The sequence below is a fragment of the Lepus europaeus genome, chromosome 18 (genome assembly GCF_033115175.1).
Source record: "Lepus europaeus isolate LE1 chromosome 18, mLepTim1.pri, whole genome shotgun sequence".
Classification (NCBI taxonomy): domain Eukaryota; kingdom Metazoa; phylum Chordata; class Mammalia; order Lagomorpha; family Leporidae; genus Lepus; species Lepus europaeus.
In genome coordinates, this window is record NC_084844.1 from 45,740,399 (window position 1) to 45,754,913 (window position 14,515).

The following is a 14,515-nucleotide window of genomic DNA, read 5'->3' on the forward strand; positions in this document are numbered from 1 at the left end:
CTTTTGATTCATCTCTGATTCCTCAGCCCCTAGCCCAGGGCCGGGCACATAGCCAGGCCCTCAGTCACTGCTGCTTGAATGAAATGAATGGGATGAAGACATGGAGCTGGAAAAATGAGCCAAGCCTTAGCCTTTCTGGGAGAAATGAATTTCGTGGTAGGGGAGCTGCATAGTCCCTCAGAAAAAGGTGGCACCCAGGTACCTGGAAGAGGCAGGGGATGGACAGGTCAGGAAGGGTGACTCAGGCCTCAGCAGGGGACACTGGTATCTCTTCCGCTCCCTTTCAGGGGGTGCTGGCTGTGCTACTGTGGCTCAGCCAGCTTTTAGCTGTGGTGGCTGTAGGCCAGCTTCAGCTGCTGTACCACTCAGAAAGGGCTGTGGTGCCTTGGGAAAGGTGGGGCCGGCCTGGCTGCCCTGCTGAGACACCTACAGCGCTGGCCCTGATTCTAGCCCTACAGGCCCCCGGCAGGACTCCCTCTGCTGGGCAGAAGGCACCGGGCTTTTACCGGGGAAGGGTAGGGCATCCCACTCTGGCCTCCGGCAAGTTGCCCAACTACTCTGTGACCCTGGTTTCCTCCAAGGTATGGTGGGGGTGCTGGTACTTTGCAGAGTCGGGAAAAGATGGATTAGTCCATTGGAGGCTTAGGGTGGTGCTGAGCACCCCCAGAGGGCAACTCCCAGCCCCCCAGTTCTTGCTGTGCTCAGGGAAGCCGCCAGGGGCTCTACATAAACCCCAAGAGCTCTCCACCAGTGACGACCCAGCAGCAGCATTCCAGGTCTCTACCCAGACCCACCTGCTGTGCACCAACCAGGAAATGGCCTGACCCAGCGCCTTGCCCCACATCCCAAGAACCCTCCTCCCTTCAGCCGTGTGGTGGTTGTGAAGGGGACCTGTCGTTCCCGGCTGTGGCTGCATGACTTCCGGTGAGAGTTTACCTCCCTGAGCCCCAGTTCTCACAGTTCCAAAATGGGGACAGTAGCACCGGCGGTCCGGAAGTCATGAGGTGTAAATGCAATTGAGACCTTCACAGGGGATCTGGCTCCTGATGGACACTGCCAATGCTGGCTTCCTTCCTCGGCTGTGCCCGGCTCCTCTGCAGTGCCTGGCGTCCTGGACAGCCCTGGGTTGCCTGTGCCTTACCATCTGGGGGTCAGGCTTGTCTCTAAAAGCCATCCTCAGCCGTTACCTTGAGGATCTCGGCTGGGTCTTGTGTCCGTGTCCCCCGGTGCCCGGCACAGACCAGCGGCCTCCTTTTTTGGCGAGCTGTGCAGGGCATGGTTGAGAGCTGCTGTGTGAGGCATGAGTCTTACTGGTGGTCCCTGGCTGGTGCTGATGTCCGGGAACAGGACCCCTGGTGGCCTGATTCCTGCCCCACCAGAGGGGGTTGTGCCTGTCCACAAGTGTCTGTCCCTGTCACCAAGTCGGCTTCCAGGGAGGTGCTTGGGTAAGAGTTGGGGGTAGGAGTAGGTGACCTCCAGGGCAGTGGGAGCCCTTCGCCAGGGAGGAGGGTGACAGTTGCCAGGATCTGACCCCCGCAGGCCCCCTGCGGGCGGTCCTAAGCTCCCTATGCTGCAGGGCCCCCAGGAGCAGCCTGGCTGTGAAGGAGTTAACCAGGATCCCGAGGGGAAGGGACTGGCTTGTGTTTGTCAGCTGCTTGTCAAACTTTATTGAGCAGGGGCTGGAGGGAGGGCCGTGGGTCAGGGGGTTGGGATTTCTGGAGGGGCCGCTCCAGTGCCTCTCTTGAGTCACTTCCTCCGTGGGGGCGGGGCGCTCCCGCGCTGCCTGCAGTTGGCAGCGCTCAGCGGCGCTCGCACTGGCCACTGGCATCTTGTGAGCCCGCCTGGGACCTGCAGGCAGAACCCCTGGGCCAAGGTGGCAGCGGCAGCCAGGCTCCGTGCACAGCAGTGCGCTCGGCTGGACCACCGCTCCCGCTGGGCGCGTGCTGGGCCGCCAACTCCGGGAGGGAGGGAGGGGCACGGAGGGGAGGAGAGACCCGAGCCCGCCCCCTGGGCTTCTCCAGGCCGGCTCTGAGCGCAGAGCGCTCCCGCAGACCGGGCCGCCGGCATGACGGACGTTCTGCCTCAGCCTGACTGCAGCCTGCAAGCGGTGTGCGAGCCTCTGGAGCGCTGCTGTCTCCATCCACTGGATGAGCCAGGGAGCAAGCGGCCCCCCAACACCGGCGCGCGGCTCTGGGGCCGGGTGCGCAGCCGGCTGCTCCGCCACAAGGTGCCAGCGGGGGCCTGGAAGGGGCCGGGGGCTGGGAATACCGTGGGTGGGAGCTGCGGAGCTGCCTCTTAGAACAGCTGCCAGGTTCCTGGGGTCATAGGACCGAGGCTGGGGTGTGGGTAGGGGTCTGCTGGCCGCGGCTTTAACTTGTGAGTGCTGGTGGTGCTCCCCGTACCGGCCTGGCTACCTTCTCGGCATCAGTCGCTTAGGGAGAGGGGTTGTCCCCTGGCTGCTTTCAGAGTCCACGGTGGCAGGAATGTGAGCAGACCAGGCCAGGGACTCCTGGGTCTCTGTGTCCTCCACAGTGCCCAGCCCAAGCCTGGCCACCCTGCCTCCAGCATGCACTGCAGAGGGGCCCTCGACACCGCCCCCCAGGGAGGAAGGAGGGGAGTGGGGGGTAGTGGTGGTGCTGAGGCTGGGGACTGTAGGCCGCCTCTTCAGGGACCACCCAGATGAGTGCTGGCCCAGTGCCAGCTGGACATCACGCAGCTCAATCAGTGTGCCAGGGGGGTCCTGACCCAGCAGGCAGCTCAGACCAGGCTGTGCCAGGCCAGACTGCCGGTCCTGCCTGCAGCCCCAGACCTGAGTTGGGTTTGAAATCAGAGATAGAAGCTGACTGTCCTGCAGCTGGGCAGGCTGCCTTGGGGGCTGGCTTTGGGCCCTGGTGTTGGGCATCTGAGGAAGAGGCCGGCCCAGTGCCTAGCATACGGTTCTCTGTAAATGTACAGACCAAATCGACTGCCCAAGAAGGGTGTTATAGGGGGCCAGCCAGGGCTATGCCCATCCCTACAGACAGCCAGGAGGCCAGGCTGTGACGGGGACGTGCAAGCCTCCTGCAGCTCGGAGGAGGACCCTCTGTGCGAGCTCTCGCTGCCAGCCTGCACGGTGGCTCCTGGAACCTGCTGAGAGGAAGTGACTCTGGCCTCTTGGGCTCTGGGTTTAGTTACATCTCCTGCCAGTGGGGCGTACTTGACCTCCCAGGGGTGACATCAGCCCTAGAAAGTGCTGGGCAGGGAGCAACTTGAGCTCCCCTGCATTGGCCCCTGTGTCACCTTGCGCCTCCCTGGGGGCAGGCTAACAGAGCCCCTCTGTGCTGAGGCAGCGTTCTGTGCTGGGCAGCATGGAACTGGGCCTGCCTGTGCCCCCGCCCCCCTGCTGAGGCCAGCAGACGTGGGCGAGCTCCCCATCCATTTCCCAAAAACCTCAAGGTTGGCAAGAAACTGACCCAGCAGGTTCTTGCCTGGGGCTAGCCAAACAGAGTCCTTCCGGTTTACCTGTTCCTTTGGGGAGGTGCCTGGCAGGTACGGCGTGGGGAGCAGTTTTTGAACCCCGATTTCTCTGGCTTGCAGTTCCTCTTCCCCTGTGCATTTCCCCGGCAGAACACAGAGGCCACCTGAGGGACTCCTGGGCTGGGTGTGCCCCTGCCGCTGTCCGTGAGCTCCACGTCTGTTGGCCCCCTCTGGGCAGGGTTGGTGGCCAGCTGGGTGCTGGACTGGAGGCTGCCAGGCTGGTTGGCATCAATGGCGCTAGGGGATGGTTTCAGCGGTAGAATGCTCTGTGTGGCAGGTGATTCAGTGCCCTTGCACTTGCTGTGTGATAGTGTGCAGTGTCGTGGACACTGGGTGGCAGAGGGGCACCCACCCTCCGGTGCTTCCGGCAGAGAGTAGGCTGGTGAGTGCGCAGACGGAGCTGAGGCCCGCTGTGCTCTTCCCTTCTCTCCCCGGCTGCAGTAACCTAATTTTTTCTTCAATGCAGCGGGCTCGCTGCCAGGCCCAGGGGCTGGAGTCAGGCAGCAGTTTAGGTGGGGGTGGGGGAAGGGTGCTAGGTTCTGTCCAGTCTGGTAGGAGGGGTCACCACGTTAACCGAGCTCTAAGGATCTGATGTTGTGGATTGGGGAGATACTTGGGGCCCTCCCCCTCTCATTAATTAAAGATTCATTAAAGTGGAGGGGGGGGGCTCAGCTGAAGGATCTCCTCTGATAAGGACGTTCCCAATGAAAACTGAGCCTGGACAGCAGTGGTGGCCTCTGGTCCCAGGAGCCTGCCATTGCTGGGGAGGGGACACACGCCGGTCGGGCTCTCCCCTGGGTCCTAGCAGGGCTTACAGTAGGGCAGTTCTTGTCCCCAGGGAGAACTGTGGGGCTGCAGCCTTGTTCTGTCCCCGACTCGGCAGTCCGTTTGTTGTGCAAGCGCCTAGCCGAGGAGCCACGTGGCACTGGGTTTGTGGGCTCTGCCAGTGCTCTCGGTATTTAACTTCATGTTTCTACTTTCCTTTTTCTTTTTTTTTTTCTTTTTTGGCCTCAAATCCCACTCAAGTAGACCAGGCTCCACGTCTTGTTCTTCCTCCCATCCTGCCTGCTTCTTTCTAGCTCCTGAGCTTGAACTTGGGAGAGGAAGGGAGCGGAGGAGGAATCCCATTCCGAAGCCTTGAAGCATCTGAATGATTTGAGGGAGTTGCTCATGGGGTCACGGGGAGGCTGAGAGGGCCCCCGGGGAGGTCAGGCCGGAAGCGCGTGCCTAGTGGAGAGACCGTAGCTCTGCACTCAAGGCTGGATGGGTAGGGTCCAGGGAGTAGAGGAGAACTGAGGACAGCCTCCGATGGCCTTGTCTCTGCCTCATTCAGAATTTCCTGCCTCCAAAGAGCTTCTTTAAAGAAGCCGGGGCTGCTGCTAAGCCCGGGGGTGCGTCCACTGTCTGGTGGCCTCTGCCTCCCCTGCCTACACCGTGGTCAGAGGTGTTGCTTGAGGAAGGGCAGTCTGGGGCTCCATTTGTGCCGATGGTCTTGGAAGAGGCTTCCTTTCTCCGTGGCTGGACTGGCACCACTGCCAGCTCGGAGCCCACCCAAAGGCGACGTTGAACCTGACCCTTCCTCTCAACCCAGGGATCAGTGAGCACCACAGCTGCTGCATTTCCTCATCTGGCTCTGGGCATCCAGAATGATCTTGAAACTTCATGCAGTGGAAATCTCTCCTGGCTTTGGTCACTCACGCTCTGCCTGCCGCCCTCTTTCTCATTCGCCAGAGGAGAGAAACTTGTGTTCACACCCCACCCACGTTGCCCTGAGTGACCTCCTTTGTGGGCCAGGACAGGGGCCAGGCTGGCTAGCAGGTTGGGGACAGGGGTATCCCTGCGTTCCAATAGCCACACAGCACTTGCCCAAGCCCCCAGAACAAGAAGACCCGACTCCTGGTCTCCTGACACTCTGGCTTCTAGAAGCTTCCAGAAGAGCAGGGATCCTCAGCTGTGAGAGTCTCAGAGAGAGTTCAGGGGTCTCCATCCAGGCACAGAGCCCCTCATGCGTGTCCACTCTGTGCCATTGCTGAGAAGGTCACAGGCCCAGGGTGGGGCCCCTGCTCTAAGTAGACTTGGCAAGGCACTGTTTCTTGGCCTGCGGGCAGTTGGTAGGGCACTGGCCCTGCCCTGCAGCTCGGCAGTCCCCCAGATGGCTTGGCTGCTCTGTTCTACTGGGCTCAGTTCCCTAGTGTTTAGATGGCCCTGGAGCAGAGAGAGCTGAGCCGCCAGCCAAGGTGGTTCCTGAAAGGCCAGAACCCAGGGTTGTAGTAGGATTCAGAGGCACTGAGGCGCCAAGCCCAGGAGGATGGGCATTTTGGAAAGAGCACAGAAACTTCTGCAGGTGCCAGCCTGGGGGAGTTGTCACACGTCGCTCAAGGGCCACTGGTCCTCAGCACACAGAGCCCCCGTGCCTGGGACCTCCCCACCCAGCGCCCTGTCTGTGCTGGACCCCATGAGCTGTCGATGAAGGCCTGCTGGCCTAGCATTACGGGGTGGGCCCTGGATAGGTGCAGAATGCCCAGGGCAGCTGCTCTTGAATGTCTGCAGAGGGGCTAGGAGGGCCCCAGGATCCCCACACCCTGCATAGGCTGAGAAAGAGTGGACTTTGCCCCTGAGCTGGAAGCTGGCTCCATCTCTGTCTCGGACAGTGACCCCCAGCCAGGGCAGGTGCCTCTGATGGGCGCCAGAGCAGCAGAATCCACAGGCTGCCTTCCTGTCAGGTGCCTGAATGTCTTGCCCGTGCCCCGGCAGGTTTTCTCTTTCGAGCAGCCCCTGCCATCAGTCTTGCGTGACACAGGAGGCCAGAGGAAGGAGGATATCAGCATGGGAGGAGTTAAGAGGATTCATTTTTTTTTTTTTAGCCCTGGATCTGCTTGTTGAACTTGCTGTGTGACCTTAGGCAAATCTCTTCACCTCTCTGGTTCTCTGGCACCAGTACAACAACGGTGCTGAGTGGGATGATCTCCTGGAATCCAGTTCATGTGATTAGCTTGGCCGTATCTCAAGATTCCCATTCCTAAGCCTTAAACCGAAACACGCTGGGAGAGTCGGGGTTGGGGGAGAAATCACCCGGCTGCCCCTGGGCCACAGCCAGCCATTCACTAAGGATAGGAGAAGAGAGGCAGGAACACTGGCCCCACACCTAAGGGCCCGTGGTGGAATGGCTGGACCAGGCTGAAGCCAAGAGCAGGGAGCTTGATCCAGATCCCTTATATGAGTAGCAGGGACTCAACTACTTGAGCCCTCACCTGCTGCCTCCCCGGGAGCCCGTTAGCAGGAAGCTGGAATGGGGCACGGAGCTGGCACTCCTAGGCAGAGGAGACGATTTGGAACCAAGCTTGCAGTGGTAAGGACTCAGCCATGAAAGGGCTGGGGGCCGTGCGTTCCAGGCACAGAAGGCAACAAGGTGAAGTCCTAGGCAGGTGCGTGCATGGCAGACACCGGCTGTGTGGAGAGTGGAGGAGGTGACGCTGAGTGAGGGGCAGCCGCCAGATGTCAAGAGGTTTTGCCTTTGATCTGAGTGCGGAGGGAACGGCCCATGGGTGTTTAAACAGTTGTCATGAGGAGGATACGTGTTGAGTGCATCTGAGTACCAGACATTGATCTAAGGCAGGGCGGGTGAAGTCAGAGAAGGAAGTGCATGTTGCTACCTGCACGTTGCAGGTCCAGGGGCCGGCTCAGAGCCCAGGGTGGTCTCTGTAGCCCTGGGCCTCCCCCACCACAGCCTCAGGATGCCCTGGCCTGGCACTGTGACCTCTATGGGGACCCTTCCCTTTGGGGACTGAGCTGAGTGACCCTGCCCTGGCAACCCTGGTGCCCCCACCTGCCAGGCTGCTCCTGTGCTGCCTCTCCAGGCTTCCTGGGGGCCAGGCAGTGTGGGCGGACACGCGCCTGGCCTGGACGTCTCCAGAAGCGGTTTTGTGTGCGTGCTCTTGGGATAGCCACGCACAGCTGAGACTTGCTGTGTGGCGGGTGCAGGGCAGGCCGAGCCCTGGGCTTGGAGCCCTGGGGAAGGCGGGTTGCCTGGGCGCGGAGACGCTTACCTGGCTTCAATAGAAGCCTGGTTCTGAGCTGCCAAACCCCTTCCACGTGTGGACCCCTGGGAGCTTTGGCTTTCTGGGGAGGGGGAGAGGGCAAGCTGAGGCGAAGCGGCCTCATGCGGGTGCCCTCAGGGCCCTGGCCTGGCCTGCTCTGCCGTGCCTCTCTCTCTACAGGGTGAGGGCCGGCTAGGGAGGGGGCACTGGGCAGATGAGGTCGCCATCTGCTGACCCTGACCCTGGCCACCCTGACCGGGCTGCTGAGTGCCTTGCCCCCAGCCCTGCCTTCCCCTGGACTCCTCTGGGCCCTTCCTCAGGGAGGAGAGGTCAGCTCTTGGCAGCTCCCAGCCCCCCCTGTCGCCAGCCCTGCCTTGGCTCTCACACCTATGGTCTGTCACGGTGACAGGCTGGCTCTGGTGTCCAAGGGGTCCTAGCCCTGAGTGTTTGGCCACGCTGGGGCCCCTGGGCTAGGGCCGTGGAAATGCACCCCCTGTATCAGACAGGACCCCTGGCTCAGGGCCCTGTCTCTACAGCCTGCCGCATCTCCTGGGGTAGACGTGCCTAGAGCAAACCCAGCCGGGCCCTGTGCAGGGCCGGCTGCTTGTGCTCCTCCCTGAGCTCCTGTCCAGTCTGCGGGTTTCAGTAACCGCAGGTTCAAGGGAAGTGCATGGCCTCCCAGAGCAGGGCCAGAGAGCTGGGCTGCGACCTCAGAGGCCACGCAGAGCGCAGAAGGCTGGGAGGGAGCATGTCAGGGCTGTGCCAGGAGGCAGAGCTCCAGGGGGCCCTGGTCCCCTGCCGTAGAAGCCATGAGCAGGGCTCTGAGGGAGGGGCTCAGCCTGCAGAAGTGGGGCCTGGGAGCCCTGTCCTCGGGATGCCCAGCCCTGGAGGAGCACCTGGGTTTCACCCCAGAGTGATGCTCACGGAAGGCCGCTCTGAGCTTCTGCACCGCCCACTCTCCTACCAAGACCAGCCCTGACCGGCTCCAACTGCTGAGCCCCTGCTGCCCACAGACACCAGGCCCATAGCCAGCACAGGCCCCCTGTTGTAGAGCAGGACCCTCAGGCACGCACAGAGCGACCTCCCCTGCCCTGGGAGCCTCAGGTCCTCCCAGCGCCCAGCAAGGCCACTTTGGCACCTCCTGTCCTGAACATGAGGCCATTTTTGGTCCAGAACAGGAAGGCCACCTGCCAGCCCCACGCAGGATTCCGGTGGAGGCCAGGCTTTTGCTGCAGGGGATGTGCCGGTAGCCCAGACACCAGCCGTTTGCTCTGGGGGGAGTCTGGGTGGGCGGCCATGGTTCGACTGGCTAAATGCGAGGCGGGAAGATGACTGGGCTGCATTCAGTAACCGTGGAGGGCCCGCTCACGCTGCTTTCTGCGAGCCGTTTTGTGGCCTGTTTCTGTCTGCCGGAGCCCCACTTGGGGGTGTGAAGGCAGTGTCCCCGGTGGGCCTCCCCAGCCTGGCCCCACCCGTCTCACTCCTGCAGGTGATCTCCTGGCCCCCAGGTGCCTGGGGTAGCTGTCTGCTGGCACCAGAGGGTAAGCCATCAGGTGTTCCCACCCCCTGACATGCCAGGGGCTGGCTCCTCCGCAGCCAGTGCTAATCTAATCAGGAAATAGCAGTGTCCACATTTCCCAGGGGTTATAAATAGTCACAGCACTTCAGGCAGAATCATTTCTCTGGAAAATGTGCCATGGCCCTCTCCGCTCCCTGCCCCCTTCTCTGTATTTAAGTGACAGCCCAAAATAGACTTGGTTTCTGGAGGCTGCTGGCCTCCTGGGAGACAGCGCGTCACTGGCAGGGCCATAGGGCTTGGGCGGGTCTCCCTGAGCAGGTACCGGTGTCATGCTTGCAGCAAGGCCCAGGAAGAAGGCGGTGGTCGGGATGTGGCCCCCGACCCATGTGAACCAACAGTGCGTGGTACCTGGCAGGGGAAGGGCAGGGAGAGCTGAAGAGCCTGGTGGCCTGAGGTAGCCTGGAGGCTGCCTGGAAGAGGCAGGGCTAGGAGCATCAGGAGTTGCTTTCCCCGTCCTGGATGCTCCCGGGAAATCGAGTGTTGCTGCTAGGTAGCTGGAACCAGGGTGAGGGGGAGGGAGGAAGCGGAAGGGCTGTCCCAGGGGTGGCCTGCCTGGGGCCAGACCCCGCGCCAGGCCTCACAGCTTTGCTGAGTAAGTAGTTGTTGCCAAGAGGTGCGGGCGCCAGCGAAGGTGCCCCACGGGTCGTTGCCTAGCAGCGGAGGCAGGGGCTCACTTTTGGACCCCAGCCCTCACCCCTATGTATAGCGCCCTGGGCCAGTACCTCTTGCTTTTTTTTTTTTTTTTTAATTTTAATTTTAATTGATTTTACTTATTTGAAAGGTAGAGTGACAGAGAGACAGGACGAGATCTTTCATCCACTGGTTTACTCCCCACGTGGCTATGACAGTCCAGGAGCTCTATCCAGGTCTCCCACATGGGTGCAAGGGCCCAACACTTGGGCCATCCTCTGCTGCTTTCCCAGGCATATTAGCAGGCAGCTGGATTAGAAGTAGAGCAGCTGGGACTTAAACTGGCTCTCTGATGGGATCGGGCATCGTAGGTGGCGGCTTAAGCCGCTGTGCCACAACACCAGGCCCTTCCTGCTTTTTAAGCCACCTCTGTAGAAGGGGAGCAGCTGCGGAGGCAGAGACCACACAGGTTGGTTAGGGTGAGTGACAGGCGCTCCATGCAGAGGAACGGTCGTGGGGCTAGGGCGCACCATCGGCTTGGGCCCTTGCAGCTGCCAGGGAATGGGCAGCCGGGGCAAGGGAAAGGCTGTGGGTGAAGCCAGCCAGATACCGGGGCCGTACAGTTGTCCTGGTCTCATGCTGGTGCCGAGACAGGTTTTAGGAAGTGTGGTTACTCCGGAGTCTCCTGAGGAGAGCGTCTGCCTCTGTCAGTGGGCAGGGAGCCACTGCCGTCCCCGTGGGGCACCTGCCAGGAGACAGATTGCGAGCAGTCCCAGGGCCTGAGTCTAGGTCCAGCTGCCTGCATGGGGTGAGGGAACTACCGGGGCAGCCTTAGCGGCCTAAGAAGTTGAGAGAGGAGGGAGCTTTCAGGAAAGTGAGGCCAAAGTCAGAGTTTCCTTGGGGACCCAGTGGGACCCTTGGCCTGCAGCCCTCTGGAGCAGAGAGCCTGGGCCGAAGCCAGGTCGCGACTGCCTGAGGCTTCCTTGTGTTTAGAGATCCTGAGGGCAGCGGCTGTCCCCAAGGCACGCCTGGTTCTCTGCACACTACTTCTTCTGTTTCATGCTCTCAATTCCGTTCCTCCCATGTGCAGGGAACTGATGGCTAGTACTGGGCCTGGGCTACCGCTGGCCCAAAACCAGGTCCCCTAGCAAGCCAGCCATGGCCCCAGGGCTCCCTGCCCAGAGGCTTGGGTGCCGCCTGCCCCTGCAGAGCGTGGGTGGTGGAAGGTGCCCACAGCACTCAGCCCCCAGGCGCACCCAGGCAGCGTCCAGCTCGAGGCACACACTCCCCGGCAGGCACGGACTGAGGGCCAGGCGCGGGGAGGGTGTGCAGGTCCTCAGCCACAGTGGGTGGAAGCGTGTGCTCTGAGCGGGCGTCTCAGCACAGCCTCTGCCCTCAGCCCTCCGCACGGGGAGGGCCCGCTGCATCCTGGGAGGCGACAGACGGCTTCTCCAGGCTTTATTCGGCCTTCCAAAGCCACGTGGTGTCCGGTTCTATGCTTCCCATCAAACCATTGGGGGACCCAGTTGTCAGCCAAGACATTATTTAAAATAATTTTTGGTAATGGGTTTATGTGCAACTTAAGGTGAGGAACGTGGGGAAAAGGTGAAGGAAAGGGGTGGGCACTTAGCCTGGCAGTTAAGCTGCCTGGGGACCAGCACTGTGGTGCAGCAGGCCAAACCCCTGCCTGGCACGCCAGCATCCCACATGGAGTGCTGCTTCTGATCCCGCTCCCTGCCGCTACACCTGAGAACGCAGGGCTTGAAGGCCCAAGCACTTGGGCCCCTGCCATTGTGGGATGGAGTTCCAGGCTCCTGGCTTCAGCCTGGCCCGGTCCTGGCTGTTGCACACATTTGGAGAGTAAACCAGCAGATAGAAGATCACTTTCTCTCTGTATCACCCTGCCTTTCAAATAAATAAATGCATCTTTTAAAAATTAAGCAAAATATGGAGGCATTATTGTAGTGCAGCAGGAAAAGCTACCATCTGTGACACTGGCACCCCATAAGGGCACTGGTTCCTGTCCTGGCTGCTCTACTTCCAATCCAGCTCCCTGCTGATGGCCTAAGCAAGCAGCAAATAATGACCCAAGTGTTTGGGCCCCTACCTCCTACATGGGAGACCTGGATAGAGCTCCTGGCTCCTTCCTGGCCTCTGCCTGACCCAGCCGTGGCCGTTGTAGCCATCTGGGGAGTGAGCCAGCGGATGGAAGATCTGTCTCTCTGTCTCTCTTTCTGTGCAACTTTTTCAAATAATTAAGTCTTTTAATTTGTAAAATACAAACCAGAACGCAATTCTTTAGAAGGAAGGGGATAGAACCGTAAATCCAAGAAGAAACAGCTCAGGCTTTCTTTGGGGAGAAAAGAGCTTGCTCGTGACTTTTTAAGTGGGTGATGGCGGGTATCAGAATCGCTATGGTGTTCGGATTCCACTGAACACATTTAAAAGAATAACGTCACGGTTTTAAGATGCCAGTATTTACATTATCCTGGAAACTGTTCTTTGCAACTGTGTAAACTCACTGTATAAATGTTGAGATGTTGACTTAAAAATGTGCTGGGGAGAGCAGAGTTTTCCAGAATTATTTCTCGGGTGTGTGAACGCAGGTTTGAAAGCTGCTGAGTTGGAGACACCAAGTCCTGAACGGCCAGTGCGGAGGTCCCCCTCCCTCTCGCCCTCCCCAGCTCTGCGGACCTCCCCCTAGGCGATGTTGGCGGACTTGGGAGCCAAATGCCGAAGCCAGGCTACCTCCCTGGATCTTCACATCAGTCCTGGGAGGCGGGGGCTGCTACTGGTGGCCACACATAGATGGAAAAGCCAGGCTGAGCAACACTGCACCTCGCCGGGCTCCCGCTGCTGCCTGGGCTGGGCTGTAGATGCAGACAGGCTGACCCCGAGAACAGGGGGTCCTTGCCTTCCATCGCCTCCTTGAGAACGGGCCAGATCCCCTCTGGACAGGACAGAGCCCATCCAGCTGACTCCCAATTCGGGGGGCTGAGCAGTTGCTTACCGCTTGTGGGCCTCAGTTTCTGCATCCGTGAAGTGGGATGGTCGGGAATAAATACGGTACAGAGCAGAAGCACCCAACAGAGGGCGCCCCACCTCCTCCTCAGCACTGCAGCTCCTTCCCTAGCGGGGCTGGAGCCGCCACGAAGGGTTGACGCGTCAGAACCTTCCTGACGGTTCCACAGGCCGCCGAGCGCTGGCTGGCGTGAGCTGCCGCCTCTCCCTCGCTCACGTGCTCTCTTTCCATCTCTGCAGTTGGATCCACAAACTGTTGAAACCAAGAACTGGCACACGGACGTGATCGAGATGAACGGGGTGAGTCAGAGCGGGCAGCCCTGCCCCTGGCTGCTTCCCGCAGGTGCTGGGCCTGCCGCCCCCCGGGGGTCGTCCTGGGGATGGGGGGGGGCCCCACTCAGCGCTCATGCCCCGGGGCACCTGTGCCTGCCTCACCTCCCAAGCAGATCAAAGTGGAGTTCTCCATGAAGTTCACCAGCCGGGACATGAGCCTGAAGAGGACCCCGTCCAAAAAGCAGACCGGCGTCTTCGGGGTGAAGATCAGCGTGGTGACTAAGTAGGTGCCGCCCCTAGCATCCCTGTGGGAGGCCCCACGTGGCCCGCAGACGCGTGTGCTGCTCCCTGGCGCACGCGGTGCCTTAGCATCCGCGGCCGGCCTGGACATGCAAAGAGCCCTGCAGAAATCCCAGACTGGGCGCTTCTCGCGATACAGGGTGTAATCTGAGCACTGCGAGCCCAGGTCCCTCATCCCACTGCTCCCGGGGGGCACTGGCCTCCGCCCTCGCTCAGGCTACCCGCGGGGCCTCCTTGAGGCTGGAGCCTTGGGCAGCACTCCTGCCCCTGAGCTCTGGGCCTGGCTCCAAGGACCTCCACCTGTGCCCCTTGCCGACCCTGGGTGGAGGGACCTTTCCCGGCCCCTCTCTGCTGACCCCAGAGGCTGCCGCGGGCTGGGCCGGGGGACCCCTGTCCACCTGCTCTCACCTGCCCGCCGTCCGCCAGGCGGGAGCGCTCCAAGGTGCCCTACATCGTGCGGCAGTGCGTGGAGGAAGTGGAGAAGCGGGGCATCGAGGAGGTCGGCATCTACCGGATATCGGGGGTGGCCACGGACATCCAGGCGCTGAAGGCCGTCTTCGATGCCAGTGAGTCCCCAGGCCCCGCCCTGGGCGCCCACGGCCAGCTGCTGTGCTCAGGCCCAGGGCCTGCAGTCCTCCCGGGCCGGGGCTTGTCTGGGTCTGAGCCCGCTCTCCTGCCTCTCCCCGGGGACCCACCCCCTCCCTGCCCTGTCTTTCCCATAAGGAAACTGAGGATCCGAGAGGCCCTGTCACTGGCCTGAGTTCCCCAGCTGGTCGGTTTTGAGCCCAGACTTGAATTCAGAGCTGGCTCCAGAGGCCGCGTTGCTGGTGCCTGGGTGCCTGCTGGGCTGCAAGGAGCTGAAGGCTCCGGGCCTGCATTGCTGGCCCTCTGGGCCGGGCCGGTTCTGCCTGTAGCTTTGCCTATAAACTCCTCAGAGGCGGGGCCTGGCTTCAGGTTCAGGCATGAGCCAGATGGGGTGGTCCCCTGGGGGGGGAGGGGTCCCAGCAGGGAAGCCTGGGGCCGAGGACAGGACAGGTCCCCTGCGTGTGACCCGTGTGACCCGAGGCTGTCCGGATGTGCTCAGCAGAGCCTTCCAGCGAGGGCCTAGGCTGCCGGGAGATCCCAGCTGGAAGGAGGTGTCCCCACCCCTCCCAGGGAG

General features: G+C 61.2%; 1 protein-coding gene across 2 annotated transcripts in view; it reads left to right on the forward strand.

Annotated features, from left to right (window-relative positions):
* ABR (ABR activator of RhoGEF and GTPase) overlaps window positions 1-14,515 on the forward strand; it is a 135,018-nt gene that overhangs the window by 114,563 nt on the left and 5,940 nt on the right. For both annotated transcript variants that reach the window (XM_062175318.1, XM_062175319.1), the window contains 3 exons: window positions 13,024-13,083; window positions 13,230-13,339; window positions 13,783-13,922. In XM_062175318.1, the coding sequence (XP_062031302.1) occupies window positions 13,024-13,083; window positions 13,230-13,339; window positions 13,783-13,922 (310 nt within the window). The remainder of the gene's footprint in view (window positions 1-13,023; window positions 13,084-13,229; window positions 13,340-13,782; window positions 13,923-14,515) is intronic.